The 21,703-nt window shown below is 44.0% G+C and overlaps 2 protein-coding genes across 2 annotated transcripts in view; one reads left to right on the forward strand and one right to left on the reverse strand.

Annotated features, from left to right (window-relative positions):
• SLC6A7 (solute carrier family 6 member 7) overlaps nucleotides 1–21,703 on the forward strand; it is a 212,776-nt gene that overhangs the window by 61,900 nt on the left and 129,173 nt on the right. The window contains exons 6-8 of the mRNA XM_082256632.1: nucleotides 11,238–11,372; nucleotides 15,906–16,009; nucleotides 16,502–16,626. Coding sequence (XP_082112758.1) covers nucleotides 11,238–11,372; nucleotides 15,906–16,009; nucleotides 16,502–16,626 — 364 coding nt within the window. The remainder of the gene's footprint in view (nucleotides 1–11,237; nucleotides 11,373–15,905; nucleotides 16,010–16,501; nucleotides 16,627–21,703) is intronic.
• On the reverse strand, nucleotides 4,920–6,270 carry LOC309554622 (uncharacterized protein; the record flags this gene model as incomplete). The annotated part of the gene is made up of 2 exons (XM_082256341.1): nucleotides 4,920–4,928; nucleotides 5,353–6,270. 2 exons carry the CDS (start codon nucleotides 6,268–6,270, stop codon nucleotides 4,920–4,922), a joined length of 927 nt encoding a protein of 308 aa, XP_082112467.1.

A 21,703-nucleotide genomic window follows, 5' to 3' on the forward strand; every position in this document is an offset into this window, starting at 1 on the left:
AAGAATTATAAAACTTTTTGAAAAGTAAAGGAATCCACGCTACGGATTAAGAAGGTCAGGCTGCAGCCTACCTCCAATATAGCCCTAAAAGGGATATATATAGTGTATAAAAGGTGCAAATGGCAATGCCTATACTGGTATGTCAAAACTGGGTCTCACAGAGTTGATGCTTAAATGTGTAAACCTCATATACTGGTATTGATTCCTCAAAACATCACACAATATTAAACTATATACATAAATATAATATAAAAGGGCTGATAGTGCAACAAAGTGCTGGATAGTGGTGCAACAAGGTGTTCTCTAATGTTGCAGGAATAACCAATAATTAAATCAACAATAATTAAATCAACATAAATAAGTATATAAGTGCTCAACGTGGGGTGTGTTTGTGTCACCTGTGATATAAGTGTCCTATTGCAATATAGGTGACACAAAGTTTAAAAGTGGAAGACTGGAATTGCCGGTACCAGGGTCCAGGGCCCCTACCTTACAGATTTGAACCCCTGAATTACAACACGCTTGTTACCCCTGAAGGGGTGCATAGCTCTGGTGAGTGTGGGCTGTATTGAGAGGGGAGCACTAGATTCCTCACTGGCACATCCAGATTGGATTATGTCAAGAACCACCCAATCAATCTTTTGGACTCTGCACTAAATAATCACTATATGGACTTTTATTTATTTATTAAACCCTAGTCACTTATTAATTTAAGGAGTTTTCTACCCATTACGGATTAATTTTGGCAGCCCAATTAGGACTCCGGCTGTGTAGTTATTGGGTTGAATTGCACTGGTCACTTTATATTCTTTATTACTGCGGCTGTTTAAATATTGGATTGAATTGCACTAGGTCACTTTTTATTCTTTATTACTGCCACTATATATTTTTTTTATTTTGCACATTTATTTATTGAATTACATCTCTTTATTTAACCTTTACTTTGTATCACCTATATTGCAATAGGACACTTGTTTTTTTTTTTTTGGTTGAAAATGTAATCTTTATTTGCATAAAAGATATACAAAAAACAATACTTTTGTCGGGGTACATTCTCCCCTGTACTGCGACGCAGCGCATAAATACACTACATTACAATACATTTCCGGTCATACTAATAAATACATTCAATCACATACATTCATTCTGCGGTATGATGCCTGATGTGGTGTGCGGAGTAAGGATACCCCGTGCCATCACATCATGCATGACGCCGCAATACCCCTGAAGCATGAAACTAAAAACTTTGTCTATACGTTGCATTACTCATAACTGTATCAATACTATAACATTTTCAAAAAGCAACAGGTGTGATGGGGGGTGGGAGAGAGGGGTAAGGGGAGGGGAATGAAATCACAGGCCCGAAGCTTTATTGAATGGACAAAGACACACAAGGGAGAGTGGGGGAAGGGGAAATCTTCAGACCTCCTCTTCCTCCATGAGATCCATCAGGTTATAGTCTCTGAGCAGACTGTGAACCAGTCTGCGACAGTCCTCAATGGACATCCTCTCCCTCTGGTGGATAAGGCGCTTTCTGGCGCACCATAAAGCGTCCTTAAAGCAACACAACACCCGCCAGGCGTTGTCAATGTCCTCCTGTGTAAAAGTACCATGAAAAAGTCCATTCAGCACAGCAAAATGTGTGATGGCAGTCTGTGAAACAAAGTCTTTAAGTTCAGGTTCCAAGGCCCTCAACAGGCTCTGTGCAAATGAGCACTCCCAGAAAACGTGGAAAGACGTTTCCTCATGGATGATACAAAAGGGGCAGTGCCTGTATCTGCACAAGTTTCTGGTATGCATAAATGTCCTGAGTGGCAAACCCCCCTGGACAGCCATCCACGCCAGATCTTTATGCCTGTTGGTGAGTCTCTTTGAAGAAACATTCCTCCAGACCACTTTGCAAGTGGCTGAAGGGAGGCCTGGAACAGTCTCAGCAATGTCAGATGCTCTGATCAACTTGTAGATAGTTTTTGGCTTCCACAAGTCGGGCTTAACTCCATGTAGCCCCAGCTCCTTGATGAACTTGAAAGTGTCCAAGTAGTACCAAGGAGTGTCCCAGTTGTAGGGGATGGAGCTGTCCCATTTGTCCCATCCAAGGGACCTCCAGAGAGGCAGGAGGAAAAAACGGGACATGGAGTTGCCTCCAGAGTCCGAAGTTCTGTCAATCAAAGTTCTGCGGATGCAGTTGCAGGCAAAGAACACCCCCAGTAATGTTGCGATGTCGGGCACGCCCTTACCGCCCTTGAGGGTTTCCTTGAACATGACTGCACGCTTCACTCTGTCCATCTTGGAGCCCCAGATGAAGTGGAACACCGCCCTGGTGATGGCCTTGCAGGTGTTGACCCGGGGGGGCCAGGCCTGGGCGAGGTACTGCAACACAGGGAGGATCTCGCTGCGGAGTACCAGTGTTTTTCCTTCGATGGTGAGTTCTCTGAGGCTCCATAGTCCAAACTTTTGTCTCATCTTGGACAGTCTCTCCTCCCAAGACTTCAGGGCTGCGCCCTCAGCTCCAAACCAAACTCCAAGAATTTTGATGAAGTCCGCCTTGATGCTGAAAGGGATTGATGCAGAAGAAGGCAGGAACCACTTTCCGAAGAGCATGATCTCTGACTTCCCGCAGTTGACTTTTGCCCCTGAAGCTTTGCCGAAGTCCTCACAGGTCTGGACGAGCGAGTCGATGGAGCGCTGATCAGCACAGAACACCGTTACGTCGTCCATATAGAGTGAGCACTTGACAACCCTTCTGTCCGGTCCCGGTGCGGTGATCCCTCTGATCTCTGGGTTCCGTCGGATGCATTCGGCAAAGAGCTCTATACAGCAAACAAAAAGCAGAGGTGAGAGAGGGCAGCCTTGTCTGACCCCAGAGAGAACAGGGAAAGGGTCAGTTTTCCAGCCATTCACCAACACCGTACTACAAATGTCATTATACATCACATTCACATACGAACAAAACATGTCCCCAAGACCAAACCTGCGCAGAGCTCTGCACATAAACTCATGGGAGACACGGTCAAAGGCCTTTTCCTGGTCAAGACTGACCAGGGCCGCGTGCACACGGCGGCCTCGAATGTACTGGACCGTGTCCCGGACAAGCGCGAGGCTGTCCGCAATCCTGCGACCAGGAATGCCGCAAGTCTGATCCGGGTGGATGATCTGTCCGATGACAGATTTCAGCCTGTTGGCCAGAACCTTGGCGAGGATTTTGTAGTCCACGTTCAAGAGAGAGATGGGACGCCAATTTTTCAGATCCCCTCTCTCCCCCTTACGCTTATACAAAATCGTGATCATCCCCTCCCTCAGCGACGGAGGCATTGTGCCCTCCACCACCATCTCCTCGTACAGCTCGAGCAGGTCCGGGCCAACGAGATCCCACAGCGCTACATAGAGCTCCGCTGGGAGACCGTCGCAGCCCGGGGTCCTGCCTTGCCTAAAGGATCTGACGGCAGAGTGCAGCTCCTCCAGCGCCAAGGGGGCGTTGATTGCCGACATACCTGCAGGATCAATTTGGTTAGTGATACCTGACAAGAACCTGTCGGCCTCAGCCGTATCTGTTTCTTTCGGGGAGTAGAGGTTGGTGTAGTAGTCGCTGACAACTTGCATCACAGCCTCCTTCCCCTTCTGGAGTGTTCCGGTCTCGTCCCGCAGCTCAGACAAGGGAGTGTGTCCTGAGTGGAGTTTCCTGAAAAAGAAAGAGTTACATTTCTCACCTTTCTCAAGATTCTCCACCTTGGAACGGAAGACGAGGTGCCTGGATTCTTCCTCGAAGTGTCCTTTCAGGCTCTTCTTGGTGTCCTCCAGGTCCTGCCTAACGTCCCAGCCGCAGTGGTGAAGGTCCTGCAGGGACTGCATCTGACGTTGCAGTCTCCTGAGTTCCCTCTTCCTGGCACACACTTGCTGGCGTCCCCTTGCCTGAAAGAAGCTGCGTAGCTTGACTTTCACAAACTCCCAGTAGTCACTTACCTTTCTGAAGAACCTCTTGTCCTCCTTCCAGGTAATGTAGGCCTCCCTGAGTTCCTCCAGCAGTTCCTCATTTTCCAGCAGGGTACCATTCAGCTTCCAGGAGCCCGGACCGGGGGCAAAGCCCTCGCCCAGGTCACCCCGAAAGTGAATGGCCCTGTGGTCAGAGAAAAAGCAGGGGACCATGGAGAACCTGCGATGTCTGACTGTCTTGGAGGTGAGCACGAAGTCTATCCTAGAACGCACGGATCCATCAGGACGGCACCACGAATAGTTCACGGAACCTTTCCCCATGGATCCCACGGCGTCCTTCAAGGAAGCCTCCGCGATCATCTCCTTGAGCAGCCTAGACGTGGTGTCGAGCTTTGCGTACATGCTGGAGCTGCGCCCATCCTCCTCAATCGGACAGTTAAAATCACCGCCGATTACTACTGCCCTGGTGGTGACGAGTTGGGTCCGCAGGGTCTGGAAAAGCTCCAGTCGCTCATTCTTATCTGGGGAGGCGTACACGTTGATGAGCCTAACTGGCTCTCCCGCCCACGAGCCGTCTACGACCAAAAGACGGCCACAGACGAGCTCCTGGACGGAGTCAACCGTGAAACGACCACCCCTGACAAGAATGGCTACCCCTGCAGACTTACAATCGACACCCCCGGACCAGTAGGAGGGACCATGGGTCCACTGGGAGGACAGATGAGTGTACCTCCTCGAGAAGGGTAGGGCACACTCCTGAAGCATGTAGACATCACTCTGCTGTGTGGAAAGAAATGTCAGCGCCACCTGTCTTCTAGACGCATCCTTGATGCTCCTAACATTAATGGAAAAGATAGAGATCTCTGCCATCATGTAAAGGAGATGAAGGGGCTAGTTAGCAGGTGGGCTGAACTTACCTCCCCTGAGGGGGGGGTGGTTCTTCCACTGCCTCTTGCGCCTGTCCGGTGTCCTGGTTCAGGCCGCACTCCTCAAGGACGCTGTCCATAAGGTCTTGGGTGAGGTCAGTCTCTGGGGGGGCCAGGTCCTTACCTACCTGCATTTCTCCTTCGTCTTCCCCCGCAGACTCGAGGTCCTCGAGGTCCTCCACCACTGGGTCCAGTCCAGCGATGTCATTTTGCTGGGCCACGGTGGGCCGCTTGGTGGGTTCTTCAGTTGTCGGGCTGTCTAGGTTCCGTTTTCGGCCTTTGCTGGTGGGGGGTGGGGTGGGGGGGGGGCGGTGGGCAGGGTGGGGAAGTCCTCCATGGAGGACAGGGCGGGGGGGGGCTGGGAGGGGGGAGGGGCAGGGGCAGGGGCAGGTGAGGTCACCTCCGACTCAGGGGGGTTGGGGAGGGATGGGTCGGAGGAGGTGGTAGGGGCCTGGGGAGGGGGGGACTCACCAGTGGCTTTCCGAGGTTCCTTCGCAGTCTTTTCCCCTGGCTTCTTTTTCCCAGCGCTGTCTGGGGCTCTGCCCTTGAGCAGGGCTCCAGCGTAGGACCGGGATCTCTGGGGGCAGTCTCTGTAGACGTGCTCAGCCAATCCGCAGAGGTTACAGGTCTTGGACCTCGGGCAATCCTTGGTCTCATGGCCTGTAGCCCGACAGAACCTGCAAGAAGGTTCCTGACAACCAAAACTTACGTGACCCTGCATGCCACACCTGCGACAGGTCTGGGGCATGTCTGCGTAGTAAAGGAGTCCTGCGGAGGCTCCCAGAGAGAAGCAGGGCTTCAGGTGTTGGAGATCCCCCGAAGGCTCTCTCCTTAACCTGCAAGAAACTGCCCACTTACCTGTCCAGAAGCCGTTGACATCGAGGATTCGGACTGGGTCTTTGGCCACGATGCAAAACCTCTGGAGGTAGGTTGCGATGTCTTTTGCTGGGGTATGGGGATTCCTCATGGACACCGTCACCCGCCTTTCATCCCGTTGAATGGGAGTGTTCGCAACAAAGTTGCGGAAAGGGGAATCCGGGCCACAATTCTTCACCGCTTCCCAGTACCTTCTACAGACCTGTAGGGACACAAAAGTTATATAAAATATACCTTTCATGAAGGTCTGTACGGACAGGGTCTCCGCCTTGCTGAACCCCTGCTCGAGGATCATTTTCTTGCCAAAGATTTCCGGGGTCATGTCGGGGATTCTTCCGTCCACCTCCTTCAGCTGCAGCACCACTGTCTGCCTCATCCAGGGTTCCAGGGTAGGAAGCCCGTCTGCGGACCTGGTTGGCCTTGCTGAGCCCGACTGGCTAACGGCCGCCGGGGTGGGGGTGGAGGTTGAAGCGACTTCTCCCGAAGTCTTGGCAGAAATGGCGGAGACATGTTTCTTCTTCCCAGTGCTCTTCCCCATGACGGAGGAGTTTGTCGGTAGTCGCTTCAGGAGAACTTCGGCGGCTTCCTTCTTATTCCTCGGCGTCTTCACTCTTTCGCAGCCTTTAAAAAGGCCCTTGTGCGCCTACTGCCCGAAGGTAGTAGCGCAGAGTGGGGGGGGAGGAGGGAAGATCGCAATCTCGTTCCTTGTGGGGGCTAAGCCTCTAACCCAATAGCAGCGAGTAGGTGAAGCTGAATTTAATCAACGATCCTACAAGGCCGAGCAGAGGGTACCCCACAAGGACCAAATGGCTTGGATAGATACAAATGTTTCTCAACGTCCTAGCCGTAAAGCAGAGACACCCCTAAGGGCTAAAGTCGATACTACACTTGATCTTAGCCAAAAGGCCGAGAAGCGAATACTTGTATCACAGGTGACACAAACACACCTCACATTGAGCACTTGATTGCTGCCACACTAGTCCACAGTGCCACCATATCAGTGTAAGTGTTCCAATTCACTGCAACACAAGTCCTAGTGTCCTCAGACCAGTGCAGCCAGCAACAGTGTCCCTGATAATTGCCACGCTAGTGCAGTGTTCCCTCTGCCTGCAGCCTGTACTGACCATGACCTGTTTATTGACGACTTTTCTGCCTGATGTCTGGAGTCTGGACCAATTATTTTCCTGCTTGCTGTCTTTGCCTGCCGTATCAACTGACTCATCTGCATTTCCCACTGACTACGTTCCTGCGAGACACAAGTCCCAGCCATCCCCTGTGGACAACTTCACTCCTGAAACAACAGGAACTCTTTTGTTCACACTTTTTTCAGCCAACTGTACTTCTGGGCTAGTGAACATGACATTCCTGGGGGCATCCACATACCAGTAGGCTAGGTTTGCTTGGCCTATAGGAACTGGGACTGCTATAGGTGAAGCTACACTAAGTTATTCTCCCTGACCACCTGTTTAGAGGGGACTATTACAGTACATTGATTTTGATACAGTTGGTTGATTTGTTTGATAGACAAGATAAAACATCTAGTACATAATCATTCCAAACATTGACAAGGTCTCAAATGTGTGGTATTGCCATACTTGGAAGGAGTAGCAATGTGTTTTGGGGTGTAATTCTAAGTACGCCCATGCTTGTGGAAAATATCCTATTAAATTGACAACTTAAATTAATTTTTATTTTCTTTACGCATTATCCAAAAACTTGGCAAAAAAGGACATCTTCAAAAGACTCACCATGCCTCTTAAAGGGATTATAAAGGAAAAAAAAATGTTTTTTAAAAAAAATAACAAACATCTCTATACTTACCTGCTCTGTAATATGGAATAGTACAGAGCAGCCTTGAACCTCCTCTTCTCGGGTCCCCCACTGGCACTCCTGGCTCCTCCTCTCTGTTCAGTGCACCCACAGGTAGCCATTACTCATAGGGGCACTTGTGGGTGCTCGCTTCCGGGCCCCACTGCTGCATCCATTGACACAGCCCCCTGCTCTCTCATCACTGGCTTTGTTTGACTGCACTGGGAACCAATGGCTCCGGGCGCCCCAGCAAAGCCAGGGAGACACAGAATTGAGGGCAGAGAAGAGCTGCAGGTAAAAAATATTTTGGCTTTAGAACCACTTTAAAACTACCTTGGGGTGCTTACTTCTAAAAATAATAGTCAATTTGAAGGTGTTTCCACTGTTCTGTTGCTTCGGGGCCTCCAAAAAATGTGAGAGACTGTTTACTTGGCAAAGGAATTATCTCCAGCTTAGTGAATGAGGTGATATTCTAATGACTTCATCCAATTGTATGCAAGCAAAAATGCTTTGCACATGGTTGGCTAAAGTAAAATGTCACCACATTCACTAAGCTCTGGGGAAAATCTCTTGTACATTGCAATTTTATTTGCAAAGAGAACAGTCTATGTGCCTTTAGTAAATTAACCACAAAGAGTACATGCAGGGGCTTTACTACAAGAATTATGACACGTCAGAAGAAACAGCAGTGTAAATTGGCCAGCAGTAGGGCAATTTTAATCAGCAATAATAGGTACCTAGAAAGAAAAAGTACAGACAGTTTTTTTTATTACTATAAGAATTAGGAAACAGAGATAATACAGTACTGTAAAATTGGCCAGCAACATGACAATTGTAATAAGTAAGGCTAAGCCCAAATTTACTAGAGTCAAAGAGCACAGTCTGGGTTTTACTACAAAATTTAGGATACTAAATTAAGCTGTGTAAAATTTGCTAGCAGCAGGACAGTTTTAATTGGGGGCATTAGACCTAACAGGTGTATGTCTAATTTTAAATGTCTATTTTATTCATGGGAATAGGGGGTCAAATGAATGTGAGTGTTATAAAATTAAGTGTATCATATAGTGGGGGTAATGGCGCGCTTTAGAGACAAAGTGATCTGTGTACAAATGTGATGAAAAAACAAAAAACGCAATTTTAATGTTAGTGTTGAGTATGTATGTGGAGTCTATATTTAACTGAATCTTGCAGATCGAATGAATAATTGAAGAAAGTGCTGAGTGCTTCGGTGTCAGATATCAATCAATAAATCAATAGCAATTTCTATTATACTAAAAATCAAGTTGTGCTGCAAAAAGTGCTTAGTGCTTTTTAGAATTCATCTATCACATAAGAAATCAATAAAACATATATCTAATAAATATCAAAGTGCACTGGTGGATATAAAACCTTCAAAATAAATAAATTCATATCAAGGTGCCATATTGTTGTGACATATATGAAAACGTGCTTATCAGAAGTGCTGCGTGTATCCTAAAATCACCGTATTAAAACCGCACACAGTGACCCCAATAGTTATGGATAAATGTCCATATAATATAAAAGTAATATCAAAACAAGTCCAAGATTTCACAATTTGGGTGGTAATCCTCTCCCTTGTTGGGGGTATGCTTAATATGGGTATAGTGACTTGTGATTCCTTCACCTTGTGTGTCACCTCTAGGTGTCCAAAACTCTCACCTTAATAACAACAGAAATACGCCTGTGGTATATTTCCAGGATCTCTGGGATATGTAGTTGACACTGCTCTCTTTAAACGGTTGCATCTTTTAATCTGGGTGTCCAGCGCGGTTTCCAGACAAGGCAGAGTCTCCTGGAATCTTATCCCCTAGTAACCTTTCGGTCTGCCTTCCTCGCTCTATCCTCCCTTTTTGTCTCACAAAGAAAGGACTATCATGGTGCAGTATTATACACTTTATTTCCCACACATACAGAAATGCACTTACATTTGGTTCACTTGGAATCGGCATAAACAGAGATACATCGCTGCGGAGATCGAGCTCCATCCGCTACGTCACTTCCGGGTATAGGGCTCCTCCTACGCGTTACGTCACGAGGTCACGTGACTTCCTCAGGGAGTCAATAAAATTGAATTATAAAATGAAGTGGTTTAGGCACTCTTGCACTTTTTATTTCAAATGATGCAGTTCCATGCTTTAAACAAAAGGCAGATCCAAGAACAGATGATCAGTAACAAGTAAATGTTTCACTTTGAGCACTCCAAACATACCGGTAACAATAATACCCTGACAACAACAACAACAAAAAATGCAAATATACCCCCAAAATAAATAAAAAACTCAAAATACCACCCCTTAAACAAAAGCCCATTGCCCTCCAATCAACCGCAGACTAAAATTAAAGATATATAGACCCCAATAAAAAGATGAGCATATAAAAAAGGAAGCCAATAAGGTGATTGCTCAAAGAGCTTGTAGTCAAAATTAAAGTAAAGTTTCCTAACTGACCTGAATCTCTCTGCTTTCACTACAACGGCTTCCAAGTCACTGACACTATAGCTGCTCTGTGCCCCTCCTTTATAGCTTTATAGTGTATAGGCTGGCTTAACCAAAAACCTCCTCCCTGGCTGTGACCCACGATAAATGCTTAGTGGCCCCTGCTCAGGCTATCATGGTCCAATGAATTAGATGCTGATGACTAGAGAGGGTGCAGGCTGGGAAAAGGCTCATCCAGGCCCAAAGCACACTGTAGAAGTAGGAAGAAATTGCCCAGATGCCGCACACCTCGTCTGGCCCTAGTGGCTAGCAGGTAAAAGCAGCCTCAGCTCCAATCACGCAAGCCATACCCCCCAACATATTTCGCCCCGGCCACGTCTGCACTGGGTCCTGCATAACCTTTTAATATATATCCATGTATTGAAACTCAAAATTGCAAACCTCCCACTTAGACATATAACTAAATTTGAATTGTTATGTATTTAAAGTGACTTTTGCTGTTTTCAAAAAGTGGGTTTTATTTTTATAGGGAATACTGTAAACACAATTCCACATATATAGGACATCTGGTCCACAACTGCTCATTATGGTTCTATCCGGCTTCGTCTATGTAACTTCTGTGTCCTGTAGTGATGTAGGGGCTAGTGGATGAAACCATACTATGCCAAGGGCGACTGGCCATCTCACACTTGGAAGTGCTTTGAATACATAGTTTTTAATAAGCCAACTTATCTCTTCAAAAGAGAGAAGATTAGTGCGTGGGCGAAGGGACAGGTATTAGTCATTTTCCTAATCTAGCAACAGAATTTCTTTTTATGCACAACGCCAAACATTTTATGGCTACAAGAGTCTCTGTTGTTTGGATATCAGTAGACAGAACTCATACAGTTAGTACGAATATCTTTTACACCACTAGATTTATATAAAAAAAATCTTTGTTGATTTGCTCTAAAACCGACCCTTCTATGGTTATAACATTCAGTATCGGCATTATAATCTTAGACAGATCAACAGAACATAACTCTGTACAGAGTTATAATATTTAATAAATATGTTTAATTGTCTATAGACACAATAAGTGCACAAGTTGGACAATGAAAGTAAAGTTTCACTGATTTCTTCAGAATATACTGCATTCTGCACCATATAAAATGTTAATGAGGTTTTTATGTATATATGTAGTTCATCTGTGAATGGGTTGAATAGGTTAAAAGTTAACACTTTTTCTTTGTGCATTTAGGTAGTGTATTTCACAGCTACTTTCCCTTACGTAATTCTCATCATGCTGCTAGTTCGAGGTGTTACATTGGAAGGAGCCTGGATCGGGATTAAGTTCTACCTGACACCGCAGTTTGATCACTTACTGACATCAAAGGTAAATGACTGACAATTCCAGGCATGTTAACTTAGAAAGACAGTACAAAGAGACGGTATGTATTTTGTACAGTAACTTGAAGGATCAATCAAGTTTCTCTAAGGCTGGGTTCACACTTGTGCTATGACAGACATCGCATGTGATTCACATCGCATTGCTGTGCAGATCACATGCGATGTATGTGTGATGCAATTTCAGCTATACAAACTGTATGGCTGAAATATCATTGCATTCACACCAAAATGGTGCATGACCCTTTTTTTGGGTATTCACACTTATGCGATCTGATTCCCGCACCATTTGACAGTTCGAAATGCGGTCTTCCAACCTATCTAGGGTGTGAATAACTTTACATTGACACCCCAGCAGTTCGCAGATCTCAGTGTGAACCAGTGTGCGATTCAGGTGCGAGACGGGAACCAGCACTAAATCACAGAGTTTCCCGCATTGCACCAGTGTGAACTGGGACCTAACTGTAGTCAGGTCAGTTCTCTGATGGCTGGCTGCCATTGTATACTATACATAGCCCACCTTCAATAATGCTATCTCAAAAGGATTAGTCCATTCACATCATTATTAAAGATCCTAAGAATAATATTGTAACCACTAATACTTCTCAACCAATCTCTATTCAGGCCAAAGTGACAGTGTCTACTGATCCTCCCAGCAAATTATACTCACAGATCCATATTCCCTTGCCACTTCCATACTGCTTTGAAAGCCATGACTCCATAGCTGTAAGGATTGAGGATTTCAGGTATGGGGTAGCATATGACCTCCTCCATAAACAGTGTGCAGTCTTGAGTGCCCATTCACAAAGGTGGTATTGACATCACCCATCCGGATAAGCTCTGATACCATCCAACACAACCGCTCAAACAGAGTTTGGCACCAGTTAGGGACAGGAGTAGGATGACAAAACGTCCACAGGTGCTGAGAAAAAAACCCTTTGGAGATGGGTAAAAACATACAACCCACAAGTAAATCTCCAAAAAAGAACTGGTTCTTAAAGTGTCCACTGTCATTAATGTAAATTTACCAAGAGTTATTCGTGAATCACAATAACATTTATTAAAAAGCTTAAAATCTTAAAAAGTCTTGTAACAGGGCAATACATCCATAAGCAACATTCTTGAATATAAAGGCAAGGGTAAGAGTAAGCCCCTACATATAAAACTACTGAAATACTAACATTAGCATGTAGTACAACTGCGGTGGAAGTGTGTGATACCTTTGGCTCAGAGAAGACTTCCTAGGGGCTATGTATCAGCAGGCACAGGACCCATGCCAAAGGCTAGTTCTTACAGATGGTAAGAAGAGCTTGTGTCCACCAGCTCAACTCTTGACACCAGCTTGGAGAAAAAACATCCAACACAGCTTACTTGGTGTGGACCTGAGCAGTGAGGTTACAGTGAGGGAGCATGGATGGGTGAATGTGGTGGACATTACATTTTACCACTTCTACTACAATGAGAGTGTTCCCATAGTGCCTGTTGTATTCTAGGTCTGTGTTGTGAATGCCATAACAGCACCAGCGGAATCTGTAGCTTCCACTAACACCTGCAACATTAGTTTTGGATGGAATGATCCATGAATAAGCCTGAAGAGCTTATAAAAGAGTTAAACAAACTGATTATGAATAATGTGTTTCCAAGTAACTTTTATTTGATAGTTGATGCAAAAAATTTATGATTTGCACAGGTCCATATACATCGACAATTAGGCAACCAGGGTAAATTACTAAGTATCTAGAATCATATTGTTATCATGTTGTATATAGAGTACAGCAATCATATACAGTACCTAGTGATTGGATAATAAACCAGGTTCACAAATGGCAGACCAGACTGAGGTTAATGAGGTCCTAAGTTCAACACTGAAGATCTGCCCTGTCCTCCATTCTTAAAGGAGAAGAATGGCCAATGCTTTTTTTGCTATACATCTAAGGAGTATAGTTCGTTCCTCTGTCAGTTGAAAAATGGGTCGGGGGCGACTTTATGGTCAGGATCCACCCACATGCCTGGATCGGCAGCTGGCTCAGCCTTTCAGCTGTGCCACTGCTACCTCCCCTCCCTAGCCCAGCACTCAAGTGAGTACTGGAGGGGACAGCAGAGAACCGCTGACTGACAGTCATGGTTCTCTGCTCAGAGCAGAGGGGAGAACAGATCGATCAGTGGTGTTTGATTTCTCAGTTCCCACTGCAGAGGATGCGGGGGACAGATTCAGCATCGGATCGATCAGACTGACCTAGGTAAGTGTAAGGTTTTTTTTTTTTTTTTAAACCTCAAACTTCTCTTTTAAGAAGAACCCTTTTTTCAGAGGTAAAGTTGGAAATGAAGGCAAATACACTAAATAAAGTTCCAAACAAGAATGTAAACATTTTCATGTATGTTTGTAAATCTATTAGGTACCCCCTTTATAAAATAGCTGCTTTGAACTAGGATTACTATTCCTTAAAATGGACCTAGCATCTTAAATATTTTTCATGTTATGTGTATGCATACCAATTCAAGTGTAACATTTACAGGTTTTCCCTCCAATGGAGACCACAGTATTCCCCTGACAATACCATCTTCTGATTTTCTCTCCAGTAGGACAGCTTGCTCGTCCTTCAGGCACAATCCATGGTCAGCATTTAGTTCCTGAACTAAGATGTTGGCTCAGAGATATTAAAATCATGTAAATCATGGTGTCTGTGCACTTGTCAGCTCTGTGCGCAAATGTCTAAGGCCTCATACAAATATTTAAGGCCACATGCCTTTAACCCCTGTGCATCAAATCCCACAGTTTTTGTGTGCCACAGAAGGTTGTGCTATCCAGCCCTGCTGCCAGCAGCCTGTCAAAATCAATTACAGCCTGAAACAAGCGGTAACCATATTCATTCAGGGACACATACCCAAAAAAGCAAGCAAGGCAAACAGGTTACATTGTTGGTATATGTCCTTAAGTGCATACAGCCCCAAATGCAAGTGGCACTCAGAACAGTATCTAGCCACTACAAATTTCAGCCTGTCGTAGATGATGGCAGCAAGGCTGGACACTCTTCTGTGCCTCCTGGCCACACAAAAATGCCAGAATTTGATGCACAGGGGCTTAATGCTTAGTGTTCATGCACCCTAAAATAAAGCAGCCCCATGCAGAAGCCTCTTATATTGTAACTTAAGTAAGTTACACTGTTACAATATTTCAGTTTGATCATTGGGGGAAAGGAGTTAGAGAAAATGCTTCCTTCTACCAGCATCAGACTGATGACATCATCTAAGCCTAGACAAAGTCACTTGAATGAAACTTGATGAACTTTTAGTGCTAAAATGTATATATTCTTTTTCCATTATAGGTTTGCTGTATATTGTTATGTATCAGGATTCAAGAATCTATTCATGCATTCTTGTAAAGTTACTCAAATGTCCACCTTAACCACTTCCTGACAGGCCACCGCAGTTATACGGCGGCAGGTTCCCGGGAATTGTCGTACCTATACGGCGGTCCGCGAAAGTGATCCTGGGGGCACACGTGTGCGCCCCCTGGCCAGCGGGCAAGCCGATCCACAGCATCGGTGGCCACGATTGCTGCTGGGCACCCGCGATCGCTCCCCGTGAATAGAGAACAGTGGTCTGGTGTTGTAAACACAGCAGGCGGTTGTTCTCTCTGAAATTAATGCAGAGCTCCTGTGTTCCTCCTATTTTGGAACACAGGTCTCCGTATTGATTTCCCAAGCCCATCCCCCCCCACAGTTAGAAAACACCCCCTAGGCTCACACCTAACCCTTTGATCACCCCATGCGTTAGCCCCTTCCCTGCCAGTGTCATTATTACAGTAATAGTGCATATTTTTAGCACTGATTACTGAGGAATGTCACTGGTCCCCCCAAAAGTGTCAAAAATGTCAGTTAGAGGTCCGATCTGTCTGCCGCAATGTCGCAGTCCCACTAAAAATCGAAACGACTACGCGATTGTCCATTAAATTAGCGCAGTGCCGAATCACAAAAAATGGTCTGGTCATTAGGGGGGAAATCTTCCAGTCCAGAAGTGGTTAAAGTGATTGTAAACCTTGTAAAACAACCCATTCAATTTAAAATAGAAATGAAAGGCAAAACATTTTTGTATAGATATAAAAAAAACATTATAAATACCTTTTTTCCCTTTTTTATAAGTGATAACATTTACTATGTTCTCAGCTGCATAAGAGCTGGGGAGAGGAGAAGCAGCAATACACTGAGCTTCCCAGTGAATGGCTGTGCAGCGGGGCATGTCAGGACAAGTCTGATCATTGAAAGAGAGCACACTGAGTTCCCAGCATAGCTGGAGAACTAACCACGACATGCTCTCCTGCCTGGTGTGGTCAGTTTTTATTAGGAAAGCAAGGGGATTAGCAGGAACACCAGGGATTCCTCATAAAGAAAGCAATACAAAAAGAAAATGATACTTTCCAATACAAGTACATGGTACAGAAGGCACATATTAGGAATATATTGTGTTGGGGTAACAAATGCTTTAGGGATTGGTTTTGATCCTCTGTTTTGTCCAATTCTAGGTATGGATCGAAGCTGCACTTCAGATCTTTTACTCACTTGGAGTTGGATTTGGAGGTCTACTAACTTTTGCATCGTACAACACTTTCCATCAAAACATTTACCGGTAAATAATGCTTTTCTATTCCAACAGCTGGCCAGCCTAAATGTCATAAATTTCAGATGTAAAAAACAGGGCAAGATATGTACTACATGCCCCATGATAACTATACCAGAATGTGTCATAACAGTACATTATTTTCAGGCAAACTCTCTAAGGGCGTCTCCGTAATGTATTCAGCTATGCTGATAATGAGCCAGTGTGGATTTTCACTGCATGAATCATCTGCCCTTGGAAAATCATAAATGTATTTGAGTTCTTGAAGTAATGTTTAAGTATAATTCTGGCTTAGGGTATAAAATCATATTAAGTTTGTTTGTTTTCTCCAAATTTTGCATCCTTCTGTCTGAAATAAATGCTCATTATTAGTTAGGTGTTTTTTTTTTTTTTCAGTTTTTTAATTTTTCCAAGACAAGTTTTTTTTTTTAAAGCAACGGCCTTTCTCTGTTTTCCATTGGTTTCCAGTTTGTGTGCAGCTGTTGTCATTTTATTTTGCAGGGACACATTTATTGTCACTCTTGGAAATGCTATAACCAGCATAATAGCGGGATTTGCCATCTTCTCCGTATTGGGCTACATGTCGCAGGAGCTGGGGGTTCCAGTTGATCAAGTGGCTAAAGCAGGTTGGAACAGAGCGTTAGATTATCTTTTGTTCATTTTACAGCCATATTCTGAAATGTAGTCTTTATTTAAAGTTCATATCTATTCTTTCATTTGCATCCCCCATCTTATAAGTCCTTGGATATGGTGGCTGTATTCGTTTTCTTTTTTTAGCCTAAGTACATGTTTTTGCAAGTACATATTAATACCTGTTGATCCTGTCAAAAAACAGATATACTGTATGTGTGCACATTGTCCATAACCATAGGTGTGCGCAACCTACTGCATTAGGGTGTGCACCCCAAAGCTCAAACAAACCTTTCTCTGCAGCCTCAATTGCACGGGGCAGTGAATGAATGGGAAGTACTCTGTGCTGAGCGGCTTCCTATTTATTCACAAACTGAAGCATAGTAAACACAGTTTACTATGCTTCATGTGGAGGTACTTACCATCACTGGGAGTGAAAGACAGATACCTAATGGTTTGGATTGCTTCAAATGGGTTCTGTGTTTACTTATGATAATGTGTATTGAACTTCAATGTCAGAGACAGGCTCTCCCTATTGTTTGTGTATTGAGGTGAGACGTGTATTTTGTTAAGCCTGTCTGTTCCATTGTTGAATGTTAATGAACTCACATATTGTTCTGTCCAGGTGGCTAGATAATTAGTTCAGGTTAATTCTATTTCTGTATACAATTTCATCTGCATATGATAATGTGGTCAGGCAACCCCTGACCTGTGTGTGGTGGTCTGGTCAGGAGGGGGGTGTGCTCATTTGTGTATGGATTGGGTGTGAGGCTGTTCAGTGGAGGAGAAGATTCCAGTACAAGCTAAGTTGTCGGCTAGCTTTGTATGGGGGCGGCTGGAAAATGTGATATCTATGTTCATGACTGGGAGGAAGCCGTATACTGACGGAAGTCCACAAGTACAGTGTGGGTTGCAGTTCCGTTACACTTCAATTATGAATGAACACAGTGAGGGAGTGTATTCACTGTGTTCATTTAGAAAAGAAAGGGGCTGGTAAATTACATATTTACTAGCTCCTTCCCCTGCTCTCCATCCTGAAACATCCCCCACATCAACTGTGGGAGAGGAGACGAGGGAAGCCAGCAGCATTATGAGGCAGGGGCCAACATAAAGGGAAACCCAAGCAGTAGGGGGAATCGGCACAGCACGTAGTGATTAGGCACACCTGGGACACCCCCTGTGCACGCCTCTATAACTATCATTGCTAATTTCTTCTGATATCATTCAGGTGTGTTTTAAAATAACCACACTGTCACATGTGTGATGATGTTACCCAAGTTTGCTTTTGTCCCCCAGATAATCTGGAAATTCTTTAGGCGTGCTGAGTGGTTACACAGTACAAATCTGGAGGTTCTTGCATATGGCCAAATCAATTACGGTCAGGCCATCCAAAAAGTAGCTTAAACAAGTCACAGTCTACACATTAGAGAGCTAATCAGCTGATTCATTGCTTTCTGATGCTAAATGGTTTCCTAGAATTAAATGCTAGTATTTCAAAGATATTTGTTCTCCCATGAAATTAATGAGAGTCCTGTAAATCACAAAATATATAGGGTACAGGAATAGTTGCAAAATAATTGTTTGTAGGTGGGTGGAGCGTGGTTGCAATTACACACACTCAGTCCAAATGCAATTGAAAGAACTTGTATTGAAGTCAAAGTAAAACAGCTCACAACAACTCTGGCAGAAGGAAACCCAACTGGGAACACTCACTTATGAAAGCAGCGCATAACAATGCAGGTCTTAGTAGAGCTGACAGCATCTGTCTTGAGGGCGGAATGTGGCCTGGCTGTTTCGAGTCTAATGGTGTGAATACACGATTAGAATATCGCCCGATCATTCGACCACCAACTTTTGAAAAAGTATTTGTCGGTCGAAAACGTTGCCAACATACACGGTCCGTATATCGCCCGACCGTTGCCCGCCGACCATCGAAACAGTGTTTGTCGGTCGAAAACGTTGCCAACATTAACATATTATACAGATTTAAACTGAACGACCTCAACACCAACGTATAGAATATTGTTCTTTCGTAAACGAGATGACAGAATTTTTCGTGTTTTTCAAACGGTATTTTTTGTTCTCAATGTCGATATCGCTCATTGATGGCTGGGCATTAACGAGTAGAATATCTTATCGTGTATTCCAGCCATAAGTGGGGAGGTTTCCAAGAGGAGTAGTTAGCAGAACCCTAAGCTTTTTCTACTCATTTTAAACCTTTCCATGCCACTAATACTGTCCCAGACAGACAGGTGACCTGTCCCCACATTATCCACACGCTAATTGCATGCCAAACCCAGGAGCCAGGGTCCTAAATAGACTCTGCCTTACCCAAGATGACCACATGCGCTATCAGCATCTAACCAGATCACTACCTCAGGGACCCAAGAAACCATAGAGGAACCAGGTTCCTCCAGACTTCCTCTCCCTTTGCACTGCTGCAGTTTAGCGCCACCTGTGGTGGAGAAAATAGTCTGCACCTGCCTATATGCCGGTGTAACGTTAAAAAACCCTACCCCGTGAAAATTCCCTACCCTCATCACTTCCTGTGCACATACGTCATTGAACAGCTGAGCCGCTTCCCACTGCGCATGCTCACAGCTGCGGAGGGTAGGGAATTTTCACGGGGTAGTGTTTTTTAACGTTACACCGCATCAGCTGTTGCCGCTTATACATTAAATCATCTCGGCTCCAACATGAAATCATCTCCGCTCCAACCCTGAGATTTCCCTGCGGGCGCCGTCATTTATCAGCAGGAGCGGCGTCCCACATGATCTCAGTTCCCGTGATTTATATTTTTCATACACCCGCCGCCACTTTTACATTTTGGAGCTGAGATCAGGGAAGTCAGAGGGGTTGGAGCGGAGATGATTTCATAGTTGAGTGGAGATGATTTAATGTATGCGCAGCAACAGCATGCGCAGTGGGAAGCTGCTCAGCTGTTGAATGACATATGTGCACAGGAAGTGATGAGGGTAGGGAATTTTCACGGGTAGGGTTTTTTCACGGAACACCGGGATCTTAGAAATTACATAATTTATTTTATATATATATATATATATATATATATATATATATATATATATATATATATATATATATATATATATATACATTTATGATACTGTGTGTATGTATGTATATATATATATATATATATATATATATATGTATATATATGTATATATATATATATATATATATATATATATGTATATATATGTATATATATGTATATATATATATATATATATATATATATATATATATATATATATATATATATATATATAAGAAACATTGTACTTACTGTATAAAAGTTCCACTTATGTTAGGTGTATCACAGATCCTGTCAGTTATAGTAATTTTGGTGAATAATCAGCACTCTACTCTCCTCTGGTCAGCCCAAGCAGGGTGCTATTAGCTTGCAAATAATTCTGCAAAATGAGTGCTCTGTGAGAATGGACCACCTAGTATGGTGAGGAAAGGGGACTCCATCATCTATATTTACTAGGTTTAGCCAGCTCAGGGAGCTATAAAATCTGTATCATGCACATTTTCTGCAGTTCTTGACGTCTGTGCTTTACAGATAGCATCATTTGATCACCTGCTGTTTAGTCCTATTCAAAGTACACAGCTGAATGAGTCATAGGAGAGACAAACACGTTTTCCTCTCTTTCCACTTCAAACAGCTCTATAGAGTGTTAGTTAGAGGGAGACAGTGAGCAGCTACATTTGTAAGAAACCCAGAATGCATGTCAGCGTCATGGTAATGGGTTATAATACACATCAACTTTAAATTAAAAATTTTGTACAAGTTACAAAAAAGTGACAAAAAACTTAAATTTATTATTTTTGTAAATATATTACACAATTACAGTATATCACATTTTCTAAATGTCATTGTAGCACCTTCTAGAAGTGTGCTAGAGGTAGTGTAAGTTTGTTAGAATAGGTAAAACATAGTTGGCTCAGGGTTAAGCCTGAGCTGTGTAATCTGGGTCAGGGTTACTTTAGGTCAGGGCTGGGTGACTTATCATGACAGCTCATCTGGTGCCTCCCCCTGGTCTAGAAGGTTGTAGAAACTTCTAGAGTTGGTGGGTGGAGGTTAGAATGAGCTGCCTGGAATATTTTTTGAGGGCCTTAGCAATTCCCTGGTAGTGTGCCAGCAGGGGGCTGAGTATTTAACCTCATAAATAGACATGAGCTATGCCAGCAGGGGCATTCAGGTGGGAAATGTGCTGAGGAGGCTGTCGGTGGCCCTCGAGGGTGCCCCCTAGTCGGGGGGGGGGGGTGACTTTGTATGCTGGAAGGATCCTGCGATAACACACAGAGGAAGTCCTTACTGGAGCAAGGAGAGAGGACAGCAGGAGCAGGTTAGCACTATTGAGAGATCTCCTGAGAGACAGCCGGGTGGGCTGGTGGAAAGGGGCAGGTGCAGGCTCTGTGACCACTGGGAGGAAGTAGTGAGAAAGTCTGGAGCTGTGCCACCCTTGGTGTGCTATCATCAAGTGACTGCTATATTTCGATAAAAATACAATAAAATCATTATAAGCAGACACAAATACAACATAGTCAAGAGAGGAATGTAGGTTATTTGACTTTGTTGGCACAACGACAGGACAGTAAGTCATAAAAAATATTTTTTTATTTTAAACTATTACAAAAACGTATACAGATATACAAAAACAGACATGAGCAAAAAACATAATTTTTTAAAAGATAGTTGCTGATAATATAGAAATCAATATGTGTGAAAACCCACACAACCACCTAGTTGAACATATATGAAACATATATATAGTATATAGACAGTGGTAAGACCATGAATACTCAAAGAGAGCCTTTTAGTGTCCGACAGATGAGGCTGTACATTCCAACGGTGGTGGTGGTGGGTTCGCTAGATCATAATGATGAGGTAGTTATCTTATTCAACATAACGTTCTCTACATGTGTCATGCAAAAATGCGCTTCTTCTGAAGAGTATCGTTATATAGACTAGTTAGGTAATCCATAAAAAGAGTAATTAAGTTTTGAGTTTGAAAAGGTCTCCAGCAAGCAGGTTTTCAAGGC

The sequence above is a fragment of the Pelophylax lessonae genome (assembly GCF_965119305.1).
Source record: "Pelophylax lessonae genome assembly, chromosome: 4".
NCBI lineage: Eukaryota > Metazoa > Chordata > Amphibia > Anura > Ranidae > Pelophylax > Pelophylax lessonae.